Source organism: Anthonomus grandis, chromosome 3 (assembly GCF_022605725.1).
Source record: "Anthonomus grandis grandis chromosome 3, icAntGran1.3, whole genome shotgun sequence".
Classification (NCBI taxonomy): domain Eukaryota; kingdom Metazoa; phylum Arthropoda; class Insecta; order Coleoptera; family Curculionidae; genus Anthonomus; species Anthonomus grandis.
The window spans coordinates 5,532,807-5,559,506 of record NC_065548.1 but is presented as its reverse complement, the minus strand read 5'-3'; the positions used below and the strand labels follow the sequence as shown (position 1 = coordinate 5,559,506).

General features: G+C 26.7%; 1 protein-coding gene across 1 annotated transcript; it reads left to right on the top strand.

The window, feature by feature from the left end:
• The first annotated feature begins 6,408 nt into the window (after nucleotides 1-6,408).
• Nucleotides 6,409-13,229, top strand: LOC126734594 (uncharacterized). Its single transcript, XM_050438286.1, has 4 exons — nucleotides 6,409-6,499; nucleotides 9,577-9,755; nucleotides 9,822-9,905; nucleotides 12,732-13,229. The coding sequence occupies exons 1-4, from the start codon at nucleotides 6,481-6,483 to the stop codon at nucleotides 13,074-13,076; spliced, it is 627 nt and encodes a 208-aa protein (XP_050294243.1). The 5' UTR covers nucleotides 6,409-6,480; the 3' UTR covers nucleotides 13,077-13,229.
• Nucleotides 13,230-26,700: the final 13,471 nt, after the last annotated feature.

Below are 26,700 nucleotides of genomic sequence, written 5' to 3'. Positions count from 1 at the left end.
GAAATTGTTATTTTTCTCACTGAAGTGCCTGGAAGAAGTAAAATACTTTGTTTCTTATCGGCAGCTGAATATCTTGATTTCTAGTGGCGAAAATATTAAAATTATTGATTTGTAAAATATCCAAGGGCTTCTTAAGTAAATACTAAAATAGGTATTAAAATGCATGAACTAAAAATCAAGAAATTGTTATTTTTCTCACTGAAGTGCCTGGAAGAAGTAAAATACTTTGTCTCTTATCGGCAGCTAAATATCTTGATTTCTAGTCGCTAAAATAATAAAATTATTGATTTATAGATCATCCAAGGGCTTTTCAAATAAATACTGAAATAGATATTAAAATGCATACACTAAAAATCAAGAAATTATTATTTTTCTCACTGGAGTGCCTGGAAGAAGTAAAATACTTTGTCTCTCATTGGCAGCTGAATCTTGATTTTCAGTGGCTAAAATATGAAAATTATTGATTTATAGAATATCGCAGACATCTTCAAATAAATACTAAAATATTTATTAAAATCCATACACTAAAAATTAGGAAATTGATATTTTTCTCACTAGAGTGCCTGGAAGCAGTAAAATAATTTGTTTTTTATCGGCAGCTAAATATCTTGATTTCTAGTGGCTAAAATATTTAAATTATTGATTGATAAAATATCTAAGGGCTTTCCAAGTAAATACTGAAATAGGTATTAAAATGCATATATTAAAAATCAAGAAATTATTATTTTTCTCACTGGAGTGCCCGGAAGAAGTAAAATACTTTGTCTCTCATTGGCAACTGAATATCTTGATTTCTAGTAGCTAAAATGTTGAAATTATTGATTTCAAGGATATCGCAGGGATCTTCAAGTAAATATTAAAATAATTATTTAAATCCATACACTAAAAATTAGGAAATTGCTATTTTTCTCACCAGAGTGCCTGGAAGGAGTAAAATAATTTGTCTCTTATCGGCAGCTAAATATCTTGATTTCTAGTGGCTAAAATATTTAAATTATAGATTTATAGATTATTCAAGGGCTTTTCAAGTAAATCTTGAATTAGTTATTAGAATCCATACACTAAAGGTTACAAAATCGATATTTTTCGCACTGGAGTCCCTGGAAGAAATGAAATAATTTCTTTCTTACGGACAACTAAATATCTTGATTTTTAGTGGCTAAAATATTAAAATTATTGATTGCTAGGATACTCTTAGGAATTTTTTTCAACTACTAACAAAAATATTTAAATTGATTAATTAAAAATCAAGATATTGGCATTTTTCTGACTCGAGTGCCTGGAAAAAATTAAATAATTTCACTCTTATTGGCAGCTGAATATCTTAATTTCTAGTGGCTAAAATGTTAAAATTACTCATTTTAAGGATACCACAAGGTTTTCTTAAGAATTTACTGAATTATTTGAATCATTACACCAAAAATCAAGAAAATGAAATTTGTCTCAATGGAGTGCCTGGAAGATATAAAATAATTTGTGGCTAAAATATTGAAATTACTGATTTATAGAATATTCAAGGGCTTTTCAAGTAAATACTAAAATAGGTATTAAAAAGTATACACTAAAAATCAAGAAATTGTTATTTTTCTCACTGAAGTGCCTGAAAGAAGTAAAATACTTTGTCTCTTATTGGCAACTAAACATCTTGATTTCTAGTGCTAAAGTAATACAATTTTTGATTCATAGATTATCCAAAGGCTTTTCAAGTAAATATTGAAATAGCTTTTGAAATCCGTATACTAAAAATTAAGAAATTGATATTTTTCTCACTGAAGTGCCTGGAAGAAGTAAAATAATTTGTCTCTTATTGGCAACTGAACATCTGGATTTTTAGTGACTAAAGTATTAAAATTTTTGATTTATAGATTATCCAAAGGCTTTTCAAGTAAATATTAAAATAGTTATTAAAATCCATAAAATTTTTCTCAATGGAGTGCCTGGAAGAAATAAAATAATTATCTCCTATTGGCAACTGAACATCTTGATTTTTAGTGGCTAGAATATTGAAATTACTGACTTATTGAAATTGAAATATTGAATTACTGACTATTATAGAATACTCAAGGGCTTTTCAAGTAAATACTAAAATAGTTATTAAAATGCATACACTAAAAATCGAGAAATTGTGCCTGAAAAAAAAAAATACTTTGTCTCTTATTGGCAACTGAGTATCTTGATTTCTAGTGGCTAAAAGTTAAAACTATTGAATTCTAGGATCAATGTGTATCCGAAATCAAGCTAAGGCAAAGAAGGTTATTAAAGAAGTAGTTGGGTTTGCACCTCACCACACCTCTACGTAATACTCTTAACACCTTGAGTGACTTTTATAGCTTTGTTGGCTATGTTTTCGATATGTATGTTCCACTTTAAATTACCCTACACTTTACCTATGTCTAAGTACTTTCCATGGTGTTTAAAGTAAATAACAGCATTGTTGAGTATGATTGGTGGAGATTTGATATATTTGTTTATCCTAGTAAATCACTTTGTGTCACATTTACTACTTAAAAGCAGTATTCTCATTTAAAAATATAATTATCTTTTTAGAAGCATGAATAACTCTATACATTTTAATAGTCACATTCTTCCCATTTATTAAAATGACCAAATCAGCATATCCCGTCAACACTACGTCACCCAGACTTAATAGAAGCATGTAGTTATCCTGTTGCAGTTAGTGTTGGTCCCAAAAAATAACTGTAATAAGTAAATGGGGATATTTAAGAACCGAAATGTATTATACTGTATTTTTTGAGGTTATGTATACGTAAATCGAATTTAAGGAAGGCCTTATTCGCCATTTTGAAATTTTAAAACTAAAACATTAAGTTACACCTAAGTCATTAAATGTGCTATGCCTAAACAATATGTTTTTTGCTCTTTAATATATATAACTAAGATGTAAAAATTACGGTCATTTATTAGACATTTTTGAGATTATGTGTATAATTAATATAATTAATAAAATGACATTTTGATTTGGATCTGAATGGTGACATAAAAAAAAATTAAAGATGGCGCTCAATCGACATTTTGGAACTGTCACTGAGTATGCTACGATTAAATAAATATTTTTTTTATTATTTGACTGAAATGCGAAATTTGAGATATCCTTTCGTTTACTTATTGCAGAATTTTGAGGTCATGGGTATAATAATTACTGCTCATAGGACGCCATTTTGTTTCGGATCTGCCTGATGACGTAGGAAGAGTTCAAGATGACGCTCTCTCATCATTTTGACATTTTGAAACTGTGTATAACTATGCCACGCCCAAATAAATTATTTTTCTTTTCTATTTGACCGACTTGAGAAAAATGTGAAATTTAGAAATTTATTCTTTTATTTAACTATTATTTAACGTTTATTTTTTCCGTTATATTTTATGCCTTAAGAGTTGTTTTATTATTAAATTATTTCCTTTTGTTCATAATTTTTAGAATTTTCTTGAAGCTACTAATCGGTATCCTTAGCTATTAGTTTCTAAATAAATTAAATTCATATATTTTTCTTTCTCTTCTTGTTTTTATTTTATTGAATTTTTCTTATTCTTCGCCTATATATTTTTTTTTTATTTTATTATAATTTTTTTTAAAGAAAATATTTTACTTAGAACAAATTTACTATAATGAAAAAATATAATCGATTACTTTAAATTCTCTGATAAAAATACATTGTACTGAAAAGAAATTAAATATTGTATAAGGAATAAACAACAAAATTTAGGAAAATAAAAAACAGTAAGAGAAAATAAATTATTAAATAAATAAAACAAGACAATAAAATCAGGAATTAAAAAAGCAATTAAAGCTAGTAAATGATTATTATCCCATATTAAATTAAATTATATCATAAATGAGAATAAAAAGCAATTAGAAAAAATGGAGTTTCAGGATCAGTAAATATAGCTATAAATGTGTGTTAAGAGCAAACATTAAAAATAACCAAATAAATAAAAAAAACAACATTGTAAAGTCTAATTCAGGAGCAAAAAATTAATAAAACGATGATAAAAGAGGAATTTGCTTTAACAATTAAAACAATTGCACGAAAATTAAAATTATAATTAATATAAATAGGGAATAGTAAAATAAAATTCTGTAAAGAATAAACACGATACAAAATATAAACATTTATATAAATTATGTTTGAACCAACTAAAGAAATTATTCTACATTTTATTTCAATTTTATTCTTTTATTTTAGTTTAATTTTTATTTACGTTACAATTAAAATAATCTATTTTCATAGATTAGTATATTTTTTTAGTGAGTCTTAATTAATTTCTTATTAAAATGTAAAATAAAATTTTCTCCACATAACATATTTTGTCTATTTTTTTGTCCTCTCTTTTTTGTATAATAATTAATAAATTTTCCTTTAATATTATTTGTGAAAAAAATTATATATTTATTTCCATGCAAATTATCCAAAATATGCTGACTAGAGCAAAACAAATATTTACAATAAAAAATTGTTATGATAAATAAAAATTAAATACTCATCATAAAAAAATATTAATAAGAAAAATAATATTACAAAGAAAATAAAACACTGATATAAACTGATATAAAAAGAAATTTAATGCTAAGAAATAATTTAAAATTTATATTTTTCTTTTGGATTTAATTGGTGACGTATGTATATAAAGATGGCGCTTGTTCATAATTTTGACACGTTGGAATTGTCAATGAGTATGCCATGTATAAATAAATATTTTTTTTTATTTGACGAATTTTATGGTATTTTTTTGTTCCTTAGTTATTGCAAATTTTTAAGGTTATGTGGATAATTAATACTGTTAATAAAACGCCATTTTGTTTTCGACTGAAGTGTTTAATTCATAAATAAAATTAAAGATGGCACTGGTTCATAGTCTTGATAATTTTGATCTGTATATAAGTATGTAAAGTTCAAATTAATGATTTTTTCACTATGTGTATTGCATCACAGTACAGTAAAATAAGAAATTTAGGATATTTCTTTTCTTCAGTAATTACAGATATTTGGGTTATATAAATAAAATAGTACCTTTAATAGGAGGCCATTTTGTTTTGGTTCTGATTATTGACATTAAAAAAAATTCAAGATGGCGTTCAACTATCATCAAGTATACCACCCTCAATTGAAAAAAATTATTAAAATTGAAAGGCATCTAATAAACATTTATGAACTGTTTTTAAGGCCTTATTTATGAAATCTAGGAAATTGAGATTACGTATTTTTTGTTTGTTAAATAAATTTGACTGACATATTTAAATTGCTATTGTTTATTAAATAAACTTTTACACTAGACTATAATATACATATATTCTATAAATATTGAATTTAAATGAAAAATTGTATCCAAGGTAATATTTCTTTAGTATATGACGGACTAGATTCAAATGTGAGATCTAGGGTGTTTTTTGCAGGTTCTTAATATTATGTATTTCATAACTGCCCTTAGTAGATCACAATTTTGTATTAATTCTAATTAATTCAGATCAATCAAGATGGCGCTCGTCCATTTTGAAACTGTCATAAGGTATACCACGCCCAATTAAAAAAAAAATTATTGAATTAAGGTGGAATATAATGAATATTCATATTTATTGGGGATGTTCTGAAGGCATAATTTAAAAAAAATATTTATTGATGTTAGGTTTATTTTTCGTTATTGAAGGATTTGACTGGAATATTTGAGTTTTGTTTTGTTTATTTAATGGAAAATTTAGCATTTTCATAATATACATGCATTCTTTGAATATTCCATTCAAATGAATAATTTCGGTCAAAATTCCAAAACGTATCAAAAAAGCGAAAAAAAAATTAAAAGAGTATTGGAGGTACCTGGAATATTTTATCTAATTGAGTACCAAACTTGATTTTTTTTTTCATTTTTATTAATTTATTTATTAATTTTTAATAAAATTTTTAGTAATAAAAAAATTATGAAAAAATCAACTTTTTCCAATTTCAGGTATATTTTTCACACAAAAATCTGGAATAGATGTCATTATCTAACATCCTTAATTGCTGTAATTTTTATTAAATTTTATTTTAATATCAAGTACATTTTTAAAAAAGAAAAAAAATCTGGAATCAAAAATCTTTAAAATTATCCCCGATAATTCCTTGAAATTGACATATGCACTATAACTATAAATACCTAAATACAACATAATTATAAAACTAAAAACCCGTAAGTGCATTTAAAATAAGCCAACACCAACAATGGTCTTATCTTAAATCTCAGGTTATCTTATTATATTTAAAAATAATTATCATCACCTGTGATTTCTTCAATCAATAAGGTAAACAAATGATATTCTTATCAATGAGTCAAATCAATTTTGGCGTTCGACCGAAGACAATTTAGTATAAAAGACGGACGTGCACCAGATTAGTCTTACTACAACCTGCATTGAGTAAACTCAAGTTAATTAATAAAAATTAATTAAAGTTATACTAGAATTACCGTAAAAAGTGCTTTTGGAAAATGTCGGCAATAAATCAAGGTCAGTAATTATTTTTTTGGAGATTCGCTTATATTTTGTTATTATAATATGTGTACTTGTAATGCGTAAGTAGGCACTTGAGTACTCTGATTATAAATAATTAAGGAAAATCATTTAAATTTTATGAAATTTTAATTTGTATCTAGTTTGTCATATTTTAGAGTTTTTAATGATAAATTTGTATTGAAGCCTCCAATGAATTTTCTCTCAAAGCTAATTTAATGATAAGAAAATCTTATACAATATAATTTTTTTAAATATGACTCATTAATATGTTCAGAAAAAAAAATCATTTTAAATTTTAGGTAATAATTTAGTATTCATTTTTGGAAAAATGTGTAAGATTTTTATTTAATGTACCTTCAATTTTTATTTTTTATTCTTTATTTTCTTCAATTATTTAATTTTTTAATTAAAATTTCTTTATTCCATACATGTATTAATAATAGAAAAGTCAAATTTCCAAGAAAAAAGAGTTTTTACTTAAGGAAATTGCATATTATTGACAAAAATGTGCCTTATATTATGCTATTAGGCATACTTAAAAAGGTACAAGAAATTTAAATCTGGTCAACTTTTAAATATTTTCCAAAATCTGTTCAAGTCAATTTATTTTTTGTTTAATTATGAAAAATTAAACTTTTTTACATTAAAAAATGAATAGCAAAAAGCTCAATAATCACAGATTAAATTTTCAAATTTTTTTATTTAAAAAATTACACTTTTTCGTATCGCTATAGGGTTTTTAAAAATCTTAAAAATGTTCATACTTCTCAAAGAAAATTAAATTTTTATGCCTTTAACAATTTTATGCCTGTAATAATTTATTTTTAAATTTAATATTGTCGTTTCAGTTTTAATTATTTTACAATTCCAGGCAGTCGAGCAAATATTCAGGTACTTACATTAAAAGTATGCCTCAAATTCCTGGCCCTATTAATTAATTAATTTATAGTTTAAGTTCGGCAGGCAGTCGTGATGTGAATTTTTTACTATTCCAGGCACTTTAATTAAAATTATGACTTAAATGCCTGAAATAATTAATTGTGTTAACGTATAATTTAAATTATTTTACAATTCTAAGCAATCGAGCTATTAATTTCGGTCACTTTAATTGAAATTATGCCTCAAATGTCTGAAGTTATTAATTAATTAGTTTATAGAAAGCGTTTTAGTTAAAATTATTTTAGGCAGTCAAGCTATAGATTTCAGGCTTTTTAATTAAAATTATGCCTCAAATGTCTGGACTAATTAATTAATTAATTTGCAGTCAACGGTTAAGATAAAATTATTATTTTATAATTGCAGGCAGTCGTGCTTTTAATTTTGTATTATTTTACGAATTTTATTTTAAATTATGACTCAAATGCTTGAAATAATTAATTTCTAAGTAGGTATATTAATAATGTTTCAATAATTAAAATTGTTTTAGAATTCCAGGCAGTAAAGATACAGATTTCAAGTTTTTTAATTAAAGTTATGCCTTAAATATAAAGGACTTTTAAATTAATTAATTCATGGGCAGTCAAGCTATAGATTTCAGGCACATTAATTAAAATATTGCCGCAAATGCCTGCACTCCTAATTGATAATTAACTTTTAATTAAAATTTAAGGTTTAATTATTTTACATTTCCGGGCAGTCATACTGCAAATTTTTTAGAATTTCACACAATTTACTTAAAATGATTACTTAATTCCTAGGACTTACTAATTAATTAATTAATTATGTACAACTTCAGGCTGTACTGTAAATTTTACTATTTCACGTACTTTAATTAACTGTATGCCTTAAATGCCGAGACTTATTAACTAATTTATGGTCAACGTTAAGGCTAAAATTATTTTACAATTTCAAGCAGTGCTGCTATAATTTCGTATTATATTACGCACTTTAATTAAAATTATGACTCAAATGCCTGGAATAATTAATTACGTTAACGTACAATTTAATTTATTTTACAATTATAGGCAATCGAGCTATTAATTTCGGTCACTTTAATTAAAATTATGCCCCAAATGTTTAAAGTTATTAATTAACTAGTTTATAGTAAGCATTTCAATTAAAATTATTTTACCTATCCAGGCAGTCAAGCTGTAGATTTTAGGCTTTTTAATTAAAATTAGTCTCAAATGTCTCGACTAACTAATTAATTAATTTGCAGTGAACAGTTAAGATAAAATTATTATTTTACAATTTCAGGCAGTCGTGCTTTTAATTTTGTACTATTTTACGAATTTTATTTACGAATTTTAGGTATATTTTTAATGTTTCAATTAAAATTATTTTAGAATTCCAGGCAGTAAAGATACAGATTTCAAGTTTTTTAATTAAAATTATGACTCAAATGCCTGGAATAATTAATTACGTTAACGTACAATTTATGTTACTTTACAATTCCAGGTAAATAAGCTGTAGATTTTGGGCACTTTAATTAAAATTATGACTCATGTGACTGGGATAATTAATTAATGAATATAATAGTTACACTTAAACTAAAATTATTTACAATTCTTAACAGTCGAGCTGTAGTTTTTTGTCCTTTTAATTAAAGTTATCCCTTAAATGCCTGGACTTAATAATTAATTAATATATTAGTGACGTTAAAATTAAAATATATTTAAAATTGCAGGCAGTCGATCACTACAGCCATATTTGCGATAACGAAAAACTCTCAGTAGCCTTTTTCTCGTTCATTTAAAAAAATATACATAAAACACTGGTACATATTTAATGAGTTTAAAAAGAACAATAGTTACTTAAAACAGTAATTAATTTATAGGAAAATTTACTTTTGTACGACTAAATATCTTAATCCTTAAAACACCTTATTAATTTCTCAAAATTCAAATTTCCAGAAAACGACACTTTTTCCAATTTATTTACGTAGATAATATATCTTTAATTATTTGCGTAACATAATAAATTCCAAATAAACCAGTTAATATAGAACATTATAAACGTTATCAGTGTACATAGACGGTTTTCGGTTTTCACAGAAGCATTGTTTTTAGATTTTTATCTCAAGTATCTACTTCCATAAGTTCCTTTATAAATTTTTAATACTTATTATTTAGGAAGACTATGCACAATTGCCCTTCTGCTACCATTCAGTGCCCTTATTGGCTTTCCATTGGTCAAAAGTAGACCCACGGATAATGATAAGCCTTATCTCATGGAACTAAAGAGTCTCAGATATGTTTTACATAATAAAGTCATACCCGGAATTGAAGAACTTTATGGACATAAACATAAGGTATTATAATTTTTATGATAGTTATTAAAATTTTTTATTTAGGTTTTTTTTTCTTATTTAATGTAGGAAATCAGCCTAAGTTCATTTAAGCGTAGGAAAATTGAGAGTATTAAGAGATATATGGAAGATAGTAGTATATCGGAATTAGAGGTAAGGGTGGTATTATGTACTTTTTTTAAAATGAATTTAATATATATAATATTAGTTTTTAAAATAGAATACAATTTTAGATTTTACTTACTTTTCCAGTTAATTTTAGTAGTTTTACACTTTTCAACACATCAACATTTTTGACGAAAACCGTTTTGTATTGAGCTTTATCCCTTCTTTAAATATAAGTAAACTCGTGCATCCACGATTTCCTTAAAAAAAAAATTCGACAACGTTGAATTTGAAAACTTTTCTCTGATTTCACCATTAACTTTACGTCTTTTGCATATTTGGAATTTTCTTCCGTCATTTTTTTTGGAAATAAAAATTTCCCCAGCGCCTTCACCATATTACGTCTTAAAATAAAAATATTTACAATTTTTTGTAATTATAAATGATATGATTTGCAAAAATAAAAAAATAGTCGTAGGAACATAACTATATTTTTTTCCCAAGTCCTTCACCAATTCCGCGTTTTTTTTTAGGACTTTCTACCATTGTAAGAAACGTAGTGGTGAAAATAAAGAGATTTTCCATTGGATTAAAGAATCTTTTCCCGGTGCCTTCACCATTTCGTACGTCTTTCTTAAAATAAAATTGATTGCATTTTATGTAATAACAAATACTATGTTTTCCAAAAAACATTATCATAGAAATGTAACTAATTAGATTTATCCCAAATCCTTCACCAATTGTTCTATTAGAGGCTTTTTAAGATAATCTATATGAATCATTGTAAGACAATTTTAAAAAAATATATTTTTAAGTAAAATAATTATGAAGAAAAATATATTTTTTTAATAGAAACTTTCATTCTTATTCACGTATTTCACTTATTTCACGATCTTTACAAGTTTTCCCCGCACTTTCACCATAAGTTTAAAATCTGTGAAAAAATTTGTACCTTAATGGTTTGCTCTGTTATCTTTTTTCCACGCATTCACCATTTGTTTTCAAAAATAATTTTTTTGACATTTGAATTTTAAAACCTATTCCTGATATTTCATTATTTATTTTAGGTTCTTATCATATTTCGAAATTTCCTCTTTAATTTTTGGAAAATTTTAAAACAACATTCCCGGGCCTTCACCATTTATTACATGTCTAAAAATAAACTTATTTGTAATTATGAATGTTAGATTTATCAAAAAGAAGTTATCATAGCAATGTAACTAATTCAATTTTTCTCAAATCCTCCATCATTTTTTTAGATTAAGAGGTTTTTCAAGATATTCTATACTAGTCTAAGAGAATTTAAGATAACTTGCATTTTCTCATTGGCATTTAAATAACGTGAATGAAAATACAAATTTCGGTTTTCCATGTTTTCCCTGCTCCTTCACCATAAAATTTAAAACTAAGAAATAAATTGTAGTTTGATGCTTTGTTACTCTGTTGTCCTTTTTTCAAGCCATTCTTAAAATAAGTATTATAATTTATACACCTTCGGATTATAAAACTTTCCCCTATGCCTTCACCATTTTATTGAGCTTTTCTTAAAATAAAATTATTTTTGATTTTTGTAATTATAAATGTTATGATTTTCTAAAAAAATTATCATGAAAATATCACTAATTATATTTTTACCAAATTCTTCACCAATTTAAGACTTTTAGCTACTGTAAGAAAATTAAACAGAAAACGTATTTTCTCAAATAATAGCATTGACTTAAATAAATGAGAATAATAATTGAATTTTTTTATAAGAATTCTCGTTCCTTCCCTTATTTCATTTATAAATTTTCCCCGCTCCTTCACCATTAACTTAATACCTTTTACAAAAATTGTTTAATAATGCATTCGCCATTTCTTTTTAAAAATAATTTTTTAGACGTTTGGATTTTAAAACCTTTTTTCCTAATATTCCATCCCTTACTTTATGTTCATAACATATTTAGAATTTTTTGGAAAATTTACACCAAATTTCCCAGCTCCTTCACCATTTATACCATGACCTAAATAAAAAATTTTCTATATCTTTCACCAATTTTTGTATTAGGAGGTTGTTATTTTCAAGATGTTCTTTAATACCACTCTAAGACAACTTAAGAGAACTTGTATTATCTCATATTCGGCATTGGATTTAAATGCCTATAGATAAAAATTATTTTTTTTTTTATACAAATTCTTACTCCTACATTTCTTTGATGACCTTTACAAAATTCGGTTTGACAAGTTTTCCCTGCTCCTCCACCATAAAGTTAAAAGCTACGAAAAAATTTGTAATCTTATGCTTTGCTCTGTTGTCCATTTTTCGCGCATGCACCATTTCTTAAAAAAATAAATTGCCACACTTTTGGATTTAAAAACTATCCCGGCGCCTTCACCATTTTTATTTCCATAATTACAAATGTTCTTTTCCTAAAAAAAAATATCATAGAACTAAAACTAATTATATTTTGACCAATTTAGAACTTTCTGCCCCAATAAGACAATTAAACAGAAAATGTATTTGCGCAAATGGTGGCGTTGGATTTAATCGGAATAAATGAGAGTATAAAAATTAATTTTTTCTATTAAGAGTTCTTGTTCCTCTCTTTATTCTCTTTATAAATTTTCTTCGATTCTTCACCATTAACTTAGCATCCCATCGTTTGCCATTCCCTTGCTCCTTCGCCTTTTTTTCATATTGGGTATCCAAGAACATGTTCCTTTAAAAAATGTTTTTTTTACATAAAGCAACGGCACCTTTTAATATAAAATACATTTTTCCGCTCCTTCACCATAAACTCGAAAGTTGTATTTAAATTACACCAATTACTTTCTCCTTAATAGTTATTTTACACGGCGATAGTGAAGAAGAATTTTCAATTTTTCTTATTTCAGGCCTTGAAAATAACCCTTCGACTGACCACTAAATTTTATCAAGAAATAAAACAAATAAAAGAAATCGAATTTGAAAGTTTTAACGTTTACTTTTACGATAAGCAAATTGAACGAGAGAAGATTATGAATCGACTAATACACGGGCTGGATTTGGTGAATTCGGAACTTAATCAAGCTATCGAGGACATCTTAGATTTTTACCCGAAATATACCCTAAAACATAAAAAGAAATTACTGGAAATTCAACCGGACTTCTTCGGGAATATTATGGATATCGATTTTAATTTTATCGACTTCTTAAATCGATTCCTGGATATTGCTATTAAACGCTTCGAAGATGAATAATTTATACTGTGATAAAATATTAGATCGGATATTTCCAAATTACTAATATTAGGTTTATGACAATAAGTTATTTATTATTAGGAACAAAGTCAGTAGTGTGATTATTTAAATATTAATTAGTAGTCATACCAAAAAATAGTTTAGGCGAGTGTATTTTAAGTTGGGCTTAAATTACGCTCGATTTAGTGATAAAAGTTGACTGATATTCGAATCATGTCATTTTAAGTATTTATTGTTATTTATTTATTTATTTATTTATTTATGTATTTATTATTAAATAACCAAAGACATTGACGTTATTAAGTTAAACTAGTCATGACAATTCTGATTAGGTATTACATATTTTTCTAATGTTAAATGTACAAAAATCTGTTTTTTTTTAATAAAATTTAAAGAATAAATAAAATATTGTTTTATTTATACAAAAGTTTACAATCTTTTTTATCTATTTCAGTTAATTCATGCCTTTTTTTCTAAGGTACTAACTTTTCATACCTTTCGGGTATTTTACATTTTAATTTTAGTTCAGGCTTTTGGACAATTTTTTTTCAGGATTAGGTTTTTTTATTCAAACAAAACGAAAGTAACAAGCTTCTCAGCTATTTTAAGTAACTTTTGGAGAATTTCTAAATCAGTTTCAGGCATATGGACTAGTTTTTATATTCAGGTTTTTACATAATTTTTGATTTCTTTTAATTACTTAACTTGTTTTCAATATCTGAATGAAGTCTAAAAATAAGCCAAGAATTATTACAAAAATTAGTGTTTTTATACGTAACTGGATAAACTGTAATAAAAAAAAAAACATAATATTAGAATGAGAGAGTTTTTGGCAAACAGTGCAAGGAATACCACGACAGAAATAAAAAAAAATGCGGGATATGCAAGATTGGCAGAAATATTGCATGCTATAGATATACAAATATAGATACTTACATAATACATATACATTCTTCCAGGCATTTGAGGAAAATATCAAAAACACAAAAAGAATTCATATATTTACACGCAATAAAAAAGTGGTGTTTTCCTTAAAATTTTAGCCTATACTATAATAGAAAATATTTATTTGTGTAAAGTACACTTTATTTACCTTTAAATTTAAATCATGTTTCCAGGCTAGAAATACTAGGAAATTAATCAACAAATTTAATTTTCTAGGTTAAAAATGAATGAAAACAATTAAACATTTAATATAATTTAATGGAAAAGAGAAGTTATTTCATAATTCAAAATTTTACTTTTTTACATGCATTTTAAATTAAAATCATCGTATCTCTGAGATTTTAAGAATGAGACGAAATATTCAACATGAGAAATTTTTAATTTTTTAGGCTAAAAATGCTTAAAAGAAATTGAAAATTTTGATTTTTTGTATATTTACATCAAATATTGTAAATTATTCAAACTCCTTGATTCTTCAAGGCATTTGAGGCAAAACATCAAAAGCACTAAGAAAATTCATATATTTTCACGCATTAAATGTTGAAAATAAAAAAGTGGTGTTTTTCCTAGAATTTTAGCCTATACTTAACTAAAGAAAATATTTATTTGTGTAAAATACAATTTATGTACCTCTAAATTTAAATCATTTTTCCGGGCTAGAAATACCAGGAAAATAATCAATAAATTTAATTTTCTAGGTTAAAAATGAATTGAAAAAATTAACCATTTATTATAATTTAACGGAAAAGAGAAAAGTTACTTCTGAAAATCTAAAAAGGACGCTTTCAAATTACAAAAATTAACGTTCGAAATGAAACTGATACATCATAAATGTCTTTGCTGCTTATCTACGATTGGATATTAATTTATTTAGGTCCCATTTAGTTGTAGTAATAAAAACCCTTAATTCAATTATATTACGAAGAGAAAGCAATTTTAATAAGGAAATTTAGCGAATAAATTTCCTACAGAAAACTTCCCAAGATTTTAATAAATTCTAAATGCCTTTTTTATAAAATTAGTTTGAAGTGCAACCTTAGCGAATAAATCTGCCAATAAATATTTTGTTCGTCGTTTTTTAGAATGTTTGACTATCATGATCTTTATGTCAGATTTAGCTAATAAAAGAGGTAAATTTTGAAAAGATGTTTAAAGTCTATGAAGGTTTTTACTTATATCTTGATATCTACTTAATAATTTTGGTTAAAAGCGAATAAATTCACAAAACACTTTTGGGAAAAAATATGAAAGTTTTTCTATGAGAAATTTGTAAATATATTTAATTATTTTGAATGGTGAAAATTTAACGAATACATTTTCCTAAGTTTCCAGAAAATTTTGAAAAAATATTAGAATTTATTAAAATCCGTGTTTGTATTATAACCCCATAGTGATTTTATGTAGATGTGAATAAATTCCCAAGAAACTATTGAGCAAAAAAATTTTTTTTTATTATTAAAAAACTTTTTTTTCTATAAAAATTTTGTGAAAATGTTTGATTATTTTAAAAAATGGAAAATATTTCACTGTTGTAAAATATGGAAATTTAACAAATAAATCTCCCTAAGTTTTCAGAAAATTTTGAAAAAAAATTAGAATTTTTTAAGAAGATTTGGATTTTTTTTTATATTTAGGTACGTCAAAAATTGTAAATTATTCAAACTCCTTGATTCTTCCAGGCATTTGAGGCAAAACATCAAAAACACTAAGAGAATTCATATATTTCCACGCAATAAATGTTGAAAATAAAAAATTGGTGTTTTCCCTAAAATTTTAGCCTATACTTAACTAAAGAAAATATTTATTTGTGTAAAATACATTTTATATACCTGTAAATTTAAACCATTTTTCCAGGCTAGAAATACCAGGAAAGTAATCAATACATTTATTTTCTAGGTTAAATATGAATGGAAAAAATTAAACATTTATTACTAAATATAACGAACTTACCTGTAATGAAGTTCGATTGTAATTATATAAGTCCTCGTGAAGTAAATAAGACAACAACGTAGCATTCCTACTTCATAACGCACACCACGAATTTTAAAGTGAACCAATACCTCCCTAAATCTATCAGCTATTATATTCTTAGCTAATGACTAAATGGTAACAAAATAAATCAATCCAAACAAAGCAAAAAACAAGTAAATAAAAAATATATACAAAATATAGAAATATATTCTATACACTAATTTCAGTTTGTATTCAAATAATATATTTAAATAACAAGGTTACTATAAATAATCTAATATAGCCCTTGCGTAAGAATACGGATCAGAAACAGGTCTCTTATAAAATTTAGCAAATGTTTTTGGGTGATCGGTCCAGCCTGCTGCTGACCTAATAACATCCATCGAAACACCTCTACGATCTGCTAGAGATGTAGATGCGTGTCTCGTAGAATGGGACCCGTATTCTGAGATATTAATACTTGACTTAACCATAACATTCTGGATCCATCGGGAAATTGTTTGTGATGACGCATTGTGATAGGGTCTTTTAAAGATTATGAAAAGTCTACTGCAATCTGAATTTCGCATGGATTCTGTTTTGTTCAAATAAAATAATAAATTGGTAGCTACGCAAATGGTCTTATCTTGTTCATAAAAAGGTAAAGAAATGATGGGTTGTTTTCTACTTGGCCCAGAAGTTTTTATTCGGTTACGAATGAATATTTGAACCCCCTGGGAGGAAGATTTTATATCTTGACATTCTATTACTGAGGGTCTCTGGCCAAAAGTTAGGGCCAACAACATGGCCAATTTACTTGAAATTAGTTCCATAGAAACAACTTCATTTATTAAAGACCTTAGATAATTTAAAACCTGCAAAGGATCCCAAGTGTTAACATATTTAGGTAAACTGGGTCTTAAATGAAAGACACCCTTAAAAAAACCTTTTTACACGGAAGTCTTTGGCTAAAGAGTGTCCTAAAATTTGGGCTATAGCAGAACGATAGGAATTTAGTGTTCCATGTGAACAGCCCCTGCTGTATTGCTCCTGCAAAAATTCTAAAACGACTTCAGTTGAGGCAGAAAAACAGTTCTTGTTTCTTGAATGACAGAACTGGTACCATTGTTTAAGGCCCGAGTCATACTGTTTCATGGTGGAAGAAGTAATCGATGCCAGGCAAACATCCACCGCGGCCTTTGGTGTCCTCCTCTTTTCTAAGGCCTGCTGGATAAGTATCCTGCCACCAGGGTAAGTTGCCTCCAAAGAGGGTGCGACCGAGACCTATCAAAACATAAAAGCTTCTTCATTAGGTTTTAAATAAACGGGTATCTGTAGAAGAGATATAAAAATAGGATACCAAGGCTGGGTGGGTCAATAAGGTACAATTACAATACCCTCTGCTTTATCTTTAATAATTTTCTGCGTAACTTTAAGAATTAAAGAAAATGGCGGGAAAGCATAAAATTTAAAATCTTTCCAGTCAAAAGTAAAGGCATCTACCTTAAATGCATGAGGGTCTGGGTGGCAAAAAACAAACAGGGAACATTTGGAATTGACGCGAGTTCCAAACAAGTCTATGTCTGGTCGCCCAAATTTTAGGATTACCTGTTTGTAAAATTTATCGTTCAATTCCCATTCTGTTTCGAAATCAACCTTCGAGATTCTGAATCTGCAATCACATTCTCCTTAGTATTGATGTAAGAAGCATGGATAGCAAGATTCCTCTCTTCAGACCATTGCAAAATTTCCCGACAGAGGGATTTTATTGTAGGGTACTGAATCCCCCCCATTCGATTAATGTAGGCAATGGCCGTTGTATTATCGATACGCAGAAGAATGTTTTTATTATTAAGATTACTAGCACAGCATTTGAGACCAAAAAATGCAGCCTTTAATTCTAAAAAATTTATATGCTCTTTCTTTTCTTCTAATGACCAGAAACCATGTGATTTTATATTGTTGCCCGTGTGCCGCAATTACATTTACGTCAAAAATTGTAAATTATTTAAACTCGTTGATTCTTCCAGGCATTTGAGGCAAAACATCAAAAACACTAAGAGAATTCATATATTTCCACGCAATAAATGTTGAAAATAAAAAAGTGGGGTTTTTCCTAAAATTTTAGCCTATACTTAACTAAAGAAAATATTTGTTTGTGGAAAATATACTTTATATACCCTTAAATTTAAATCATGTTTCCAAGCTAGAAATACCTGAAAAATAATCAATAAATTTAATTTTCTAGGTTAACGATGCATGAAAAAATTAAACATTTAATATAATTTAAAGGAAAAGAGAAAAGTTACTTCTGAAAATCTAAAAAGGACGCTTTCAAATTACAAAAATTAACATTCGAAACGAAACTGATACATCATAAATGTCTTTGCTGCTTATCTACGATTGGATATTAATTTATTTAGGTCCCATTTAGTTGTAGTAATAAAAACCCTTAATTCAATTATATTATGAAAAGAAAGCAATTTTAATAAGGAAATTTAGCGAATAAATTTCCTACAGAAAACTTCCCAAGATTTTAATAAATTCTAAATGCCTTTTTTATAAAATTAGTTTGAAGTGCAACCTTAGCGAATAAATCTGCCAATAAATATTTTGTTCGTCGTTTTTTAGAATGTTTGACTATCATGATCTTTATGTCAGATTTAGCTAATAAAAGAGGTACATTTTTAAAAGATGTTTAAAGTCTATGAAGGTTTTTACTTATATCTTGATATCTACTTAATAATTTTGGTTAAAAGCGAATAAATTCACAAAACACTTTTGGGAAAAAATATGAAAGTTTTTCTATGAAAAATTTGTAAATATATTTAACTATTTTAAAAGGTGAAAATTTAACGAATACATTTTCCTAAGTTTCCAGAAAATTTTGAAAAAATATTAGAATTTATTAAAATCCGTATTTGTATTATAACCCCTTAGTGATTTCATGTAGATGTAATTTTAGCGAATAAATTCACCGGAATATTTTAAAAAGAGAATTTTTATTTATATGTTAATCTTTTTATTAATTTTATTTAAATGTGAATTTAGCAAATAAATTCACAAGACATTTTTGACAAAAAAGATTAAAGTGTCTTAAATAAAATATTTTAGTGTTGTAAAAGGTGGAAATTTAACGAATAAATTTCCCTAATTTTTCAGAAAATGTTGAAAAAATATTAGAATTTATTAAAATCCGTATTTGTATTATAACCCCATAGTGATTTTATGTAGATGTAAATTTAGTAAATAAATTCACAAGAAACTATTGAGCAAAAATATTAAAGTTTTTCTATAAAAAATTTGTGAAAATGTTTGGTTATTTTAAAAAATGGAAAATATTTCACTGTTGTAAAATATGGAAATTTAACGAATAAATCTCTAAATCTAAGTTTTCAAAAAATTTTGAAAAAATATTAGTTTTTTAAGAAGATTTATATATTTTTTTGTATTTAGGTACGTCAAAAATTGTAAATTATTCAAACTCCTTGATTCTTCCAAGCATTTGAGGCAAAACGTCAAAAACACTAGGAGAATTCATATATTTCCACGCAATAAATGTTGAAAATAAAAAAGTGGTGTTTTTCCTAAAATTTTAGCCTATACTTAACTAAAGAAAATATTTATTTGTGTAAAATACACTTTATCCTTAAATTTAACTCATTTTTCCAGGCTAGAAATACCAGGAAAATATTCAATAAATTTAATTTTCTAGGTTAAAGATGAATGAAAAAAATTCAACATTTATTATAATTTAACGGAAAAAAGTAATTATTTCATAATTACCAGATATTGAAGTAAAAATTTATAAAATATTCAAAATTCTTATTGCTTCCAGGCATTTGTAGTACAAAATTAAAAATTTCAGGTATTTTGGGTGAAATTCAAAAAAAAACTGACAAAATCCACATAATTCCAGGTGACAAATGTTGATAATAATCAAGGAAAATATTACCCTGACATTCTAAGCTATACTTAAATTTAAAAAAAGGCACTTTACTAAAAAATTCAATAGATTTTAAAATAAAATAAATTCAAAATTATTATTCAAATATAAGTACCTGGAGTAAAAAAAAGGTTGATCAATAGTATCTTTCCCTTTTTCTAATACATGGCTTTTGACAGTATTGTCCTTGTCTAGAGATCGTTTGCAACAAGACCACGCCTTTTCTCTCTTGACCTCGCTTTTTCACTCTAACGCATTCAGTTTCTAGGTAAAAGGAAAATATGTCCAGGCGTTTTATACAAATTACTTACATTACTTAAAAAATTCAATATATTTTAAATTTATATAAATTGAAAAATATATCGTTAGTGCCTGGACTATAAAACAGGAGCGCCCAGTGCTATTTGACAGCGTTGTCTTTGTTTAGGGACCGTTTAGAATAAAGGCTTCTTACAATATCGCTTTTTCGCTCTAACACATTCAGTTACTCTGCAAATGCAAAATATAATAGTACAGGCCTTTCATAATACCGTTTTTTCGCTCTAACGCATTCAGTTTCTAGGGAAAAGGAAAATTTAATAGTCCAGGCGTTTTATATAAATTACTTACATTACTTAAAAATTTCAATATATTTAAAATTTATATAAATTGAAAAATATATCATTAGTGCCTGGACTATAAAACAGGAGCCCAATAATATTTTCAATCTTTCTCTAAAGCTCGGTTATCTGACAGTATTGTCTTTGTTTAGTGAACACTTAGGATATAGCCATGCCTCTCACAATATAGAGTTTTCAGTTTCTCAATAAAAACAAATTGTAATAGTCCAGCAGTTTTTATGTAAATTATTTACAAAATTTATTATGTTTTAAAATAAAATAAATTCAAAATTATGTTATAGGTACTTGGACTATAAAATAAGGCTTCCCAATAATATTTCCTCTCCTTCTCTAAAGCACTGCTATTTCACAGCGTTGTCTTTGTTTAGGGACTGTTTAGAATAAACGCTTCTTACAATATTGCTTTTTCGCTCTAACACAATCAGTTATTCTGTAAATGCAAAATATATTAGTCCAATGCCCAATGACATGAACGTTTAAAAGAGTTTTATATTTCTGCAACGACAAATTGGTCCATTGCTTCAGTTTAAGTAACAATAAAATAAAATGAGAGTTATTAATATATCTATAGAAAAATTAATATTTTTAGTGAAGGTTCTATGCTCTGCCGAGGTCATCTTGGAAAACAAAAGTTGTTCACCTTCCAGAAAAATTTATTTTAAAATGTATCATTCGCCCACCTTTCCAGAGTTTTCGGTATTCCCAGTTCTCTGGAAAATGTCTTTAAACTGCTTTGATTAGGTTTATTTGGGTCAGGACTTGTGCTTTTTCTATTTGTCTTTTTTCTTAGTACTTAATAATGCAGATATCACCACAGAGCGTTTGTATTATTATTAACAATGGTCTAAAATAAAATAAATAAATATAAAATAAAAAAATAAATATAATAATAAAATAAATAAATAAAATAATAAAATAAAATAAATTCAAAATTGTGTCATGGGTACATGCATTCTTATAGAGCTATTAAGATATTTCCATCTCATATAAAAATACACTGTCTAAAATAAATACTTTTTAAATAATTTATTAAAAAAAAATGGGTTATTGACATCATCAGGCGCGGTATATGAAGCGACTCTAAAGAGAGATTAAAGAATGCAATTTAGCAAAAAAAGTCACGCTCGTAAAACATATTTTTAGCGAGGCGTAATATATTGTTTTGAAATTTAATAACATTTACGATAGAAATAATAAACTTTTTTGCATCTTATGCCGGCAAATAGTTGAGACAAAATGCTAAAAATAGCCGCGAAGTGTTAGATAATGTAAATATCGAAATACGCATCGGTTCTTTTAATATAAACGATTATGATTGATTTATTACTAAAGTACGTGTAACTAAGAGACATATTTGTTGTATATTGATTTGACACCCTGTATATTTTATTTTAGTCACCGCTCTAGAACTAGCGGCGCCACCTAGGAGAGATCATCAAAAGCATTTCATTTGCTTCGAAACAGGTTCCTGTAAAGTGATTTAAATTTTATTCAGGTTGTTCTTTGTGACTATACACAGATAGAGCTTCTAACTTTAAATATTGATATAAAATGTTTTTAAAACTTACCCATATCAAAGAGCATAAGATTGTCGATTGATTTCTATTATTATTTAGGGCATAAATATTTTCAAATTTGTATAGATGGCGCCAGTTTATTTCAGGCTTTTTTTATAGTGGCGTCATCTATCCGTCGTACTTTCAAACATGAACTAAGGTGTCTTAAGCCGAAAAGGAATATTAAAGCAAAATTAAATTATTAGAAGTACAAAATTATTAATTATTTATTATCCCAACCAACACACTATAGCTAAATAAATGTTTATTTTTTATTTCACTAGATGCACATTTTTAGTTGAACTTTAATTATAAATAAGGGATAAAATGTACGTTTAGGAGTTTTATTCACGTTTAATAAGAAGGTTTATTACATGTTAATAATATACAATTTTTATTTCATAGAAGTTAAACGTTTAAGTGAAGTTAATGTATGGTACAGGGTTGCCACCTTTTCTGTTTAGAAAATCGGGACAGAACTGACACAGCCAAAAATGCCAAATATTATAAAATTGATTTAAAAAAAAACTACTCTTAAATTTGTTATCTACATTTTATTATATTTACCTAAAAGTAAAAACTAAATAGTATTATTTATTAGAAATAGGATCCAAAAAGAAACTTAACCTGACTACATTCTAATACATTTGATAATTTATTTAACTACATCTAAAAAAAAATTAATATTTCTAGTTTACTTAAATTTGAGAAAGGTACTAGGTACACTACATATTGTATATACTAATTCTAACTAAATAGAAATGCTAAAAACTAAAGTTATAATTTGATTTATTGTTAAAAGAATACTTTTTATTTGATTTTGCTGCCAAAATAAGAGATTGATCATTTTTAATCTTCTCTACGAATTTGGCACAACTTAAATTGAAGTTATATGAAATTTGAAGTTCGATTTTAATTAAATCCACTGAATATCTAATCCTTGTGTTTGTCCACTTTAACGACATCGATGAAAATATTCGCTCGACATTAGATGGTGGAATACTAATAAGGCATTAGATGGTGGAATACTTAATAAAAAAGAAACTATTTTCAACAATGAGGGCATTTGAATTGATGTAGCTTTAAAAATAAATTGCCATTTATTTATAATTGTTATGTTCTTTTCACAAATTTCTTTAAGGCAAATTTGTATCAACATCTATTTCATCTAGTTTTAAAACATTTACAATTTTTAATAATTCATTAAAAGAAAATTATTTTTTTAAATTTAATGGCTCTAATATGAAAAAAATATTATTCTCATGAAAATCAAAATTTCTTTCCAGATAATTTATTTCCCGAGTTAAAACCAACTTAAAATCAATAACTAAAGTTGTTTGTTCCGTAAGTTTTAGGTTCTTGATATTTTGCATAGCATAAGATCCACAAAATTCTTCTTCTAAACGGCTCTCTAAACTTTTCTTGAAAATCAACATAATTTCAAATAATTCTGTAGATGTAGTAGATTCATTTTGTAAAATTAGCGAGACTTTCTCAAAAACGGGAAATAAATTGGCACAAAAATGTAAGTAAATGACTGTCTTGGAGTGTAAATAAGCGTCTAAGTCACTTCTTTCTTCATATTTCACAATTTCGAGAAGTTTTTTAATAGGTAAGGGACATTCATTACCCAATGAAATAAAATAGGATAATTTTACAGGGTAGTTTTTAAGAAGTCGCCGAATAGCAGGCCCTAAAGATAACCATCTTGTTGGAATATGTTTTAATAATTATTCCCATTCTAAATCTACAAACTTAGCAAATTCCTTTAAATTTTCCCTTCTGGAAGCACTAGAACTAAAGTGGTTATAATTTTTTAAAATAATTATTTCAACATCAACATGTAATTGCTGAAGAGAAAATTTAAACGTATTGTTAACAATATGTGCCAAACACCCATTTTTAATTAACCGATAATTTTTTTCTCTTAAAAGAGTGTAACCAGATCTATTTTTCCTGAAATTTGCGTTTGTGTTGTCAAAGCAGCGAGATTTTCAATTTTTAAATTTACTCTTTCTAGTGCTTTGGTAACAGAATTGGCAATTGCATCAGCCGTTTCTGAAGCTTCCTTAAAGAAATCCAGTAGTTTGGATTGAACACCTTTTTCAATTGAAAAATATTGTAGGCAGATGAGATACATTTTTCTGTTTCCTTTGTTAGATGTATCCGTTGCTACAGAAAAATAATTATAAACCCCTTTTTCGCTAATTAAATCATATAAAATCTCTTCTACAGAATTTGGCCCCAAAATATTTTTAACGATATTTTCCGCTTTGGTTCTCCCGCAGGACATTTTCTTACAAATATGTGCGTCATACAAAATTCTCGGAAGAAGTTTTATCCCACAATCTAAAGAATTATAGGATTGACACACTGAAAAATTTGTGCTAACTCGGCTATTATTACATTACTAGTGTTTTGTATGTTCCTGTTATCAACAAAAAATGTTGCTAGTATTTGTGACTTTTCCACATTTTCACGTCTTTTATGTTCATTTCCAACCTTATGGTGTTTAATGTCACTTAAAACGCTATGAGAAGTAGAAAAGTCTTTTTTACAAAGAATGCACTGGGCATATAGCTCATTTGATGTACCTGCAACCCATGGAAAATCCTCTTGCAAAAATTTTCCTATATTTGTAATTTTTTTTTTCTTTTTAGGATTGGGTGATGGACTTAAAGATGGATCTACGTATTCTTTTTGTTCTCTAGACTTTGTAGAATCAGAAGAAGATCCACCATCTTGCGCTTGTGAAGTTGATGGTTTAGGTTGTGCTACCAAATATTTTCTCAAGCTCATCTTTTCATGCAATCTAGAAAAATAATGAATACAGATATCTTTCATTTTAAATCTAGTTAGAATAAAAGAACCACATCCTATCTAATACTATTTTCAGGATAAAATATTTTTAAAATGCTAGAAATCTTTTTTGAACCAAAAAAAACTACAAAAATATAACTAAATTTCCTACAAAAATATAACTACTGAATAAAATGGTTTTATCTTACTTTTTAAAATACTTAAATGAAACACACACACTTTACGATACACCGCGATATTTAAAAAAATCAACTAGCTTCAAATCAAAGTCAAAATCGTGCTTGCCATGATAGATTAACAGAACGGTTTAGTTCAAAAGGCCCTGAACTACTAAATACTAAATGGGAAAAATTAAAAAATAATATATTAATTCTATTCAACGGGGAATCCCCCGACTAACCAAGACGTTAAGCGTTGATTGAAGAGGCGAGAAGATATGCATATTTACGGGCAAAAACGTGACCCAAAAAGCGCGCGGCGGATAGATGGAGCCACGCTCAAACGCGCGCGGAAATCTTTTTGCCGTTTCTCGCTCATTATTGTTTAGCGGAGCTCGCCAGCATCGTCTAAGGGAGTTTTTGCATGTTTGGCGTATTATTTTGTATTATTATTGTTTTGAATAATGTAAAATTCAAGCAAAATTAACGAGTGTGCTTATCGGGGATGTACTAATACTAGAAAGAGAAAAAACAATTCTCTTAGTTTTTTTTAAATTTTTGATCTTAAAGCCAGTGACACTTAATGAGTGGATACAAAACACCGGGAACGCTGAATAATTTATTATGGACGAAAGCATGTTAAAAAACAGAGTTGTTTGTGAGAAACATTTTGATAAAAAATACATTGTGTATAACGCCGGCAAAAGGAAAACTTTATTAAAAAATGCAGTTCCCGCTTCATGGAAAGGTAAGATAAGCATTTATTTAAATAGGTCTTAAGATTATAATTGATTTTTTTTTTATTGTTGTCATCACACATAGTCTATATTTGTCACCTGTCAAAAAACCTGCTATTAACCACCATTCAAACTATTGTAAATGTGCAGGTTTGCTCTCTCAATTTACTATAAATCTCCATGCTGGTATAAATTTTTAAGGAATAAGTTATTATTCTCTCTACCTTCAGTATGCACTATTCAGTCGTGGTTAAAAGTAATTAACCTAAAAACTGGACTTGAAAACACGTTAACAAAAAACTTTTTACGAAAGTAAAATCTGTGGAAAACTCAGAACGAGTGTGTGCAGTTCTTTTTTGATGAGATTGCATTAAAACCTAAATTAGACTACCATAAGGCACATGATTATATTGAGGGTTTTGAAGATATAGCATTTCTTGATCGTCATGATTCTATTGAAAATACAGCTCTAGTTTTTTACGCAAGAGGTATTTTTGGAAACTGGAAGATTCCCTTGTGTTATTTTACCTCTCAAGGTCCGGTTAAGGGCGATATTAACAGAAATAATAAAATATGTTATAAAAAATTAAAAAAAACTAGGGCTTATTCCAGTGACATGTGATCAGGGAAGAAATAATCGAAAAGCTTTTAAAAATTTAGGTGCTTCAGAAGAAAGACCCTTAATAGAGATTGAAAACCTAAAAATATTTACCATTTTTGATGTTCCCCATTTACTTACTCTCAATATATTGTCAGATTCCAATCCAAATAAAAAACCTTTATCTATAACTAATTCAATGTCATTGAAAAACCTTCAATTTGGTCTTGAATATTTCAAGACAATTCAAGTAACTGAAGGTGGAAATAGAAGAAATAACATCTATTGTATTAG

Excerpts from the sequence above, each read along its gene's own strand:
- LOC126734594 (XM_050438286.1), top strand. Across the intron at positions 9,756-9,821 it reads TTTATGGACATAAACATAAG|GAAATCAGCCTAAGTTCATT; the intron begins GTATTATAATTT and ends TATTTAATGTAG. Across the intron at positions 9,906-12,731 it reads GTAGTATATCGGAATTAGAG|GCCTTGAAAATAACCCTTCG; the intron begins GTAAGGGTGGTA and ends TTCTTATTTCAG.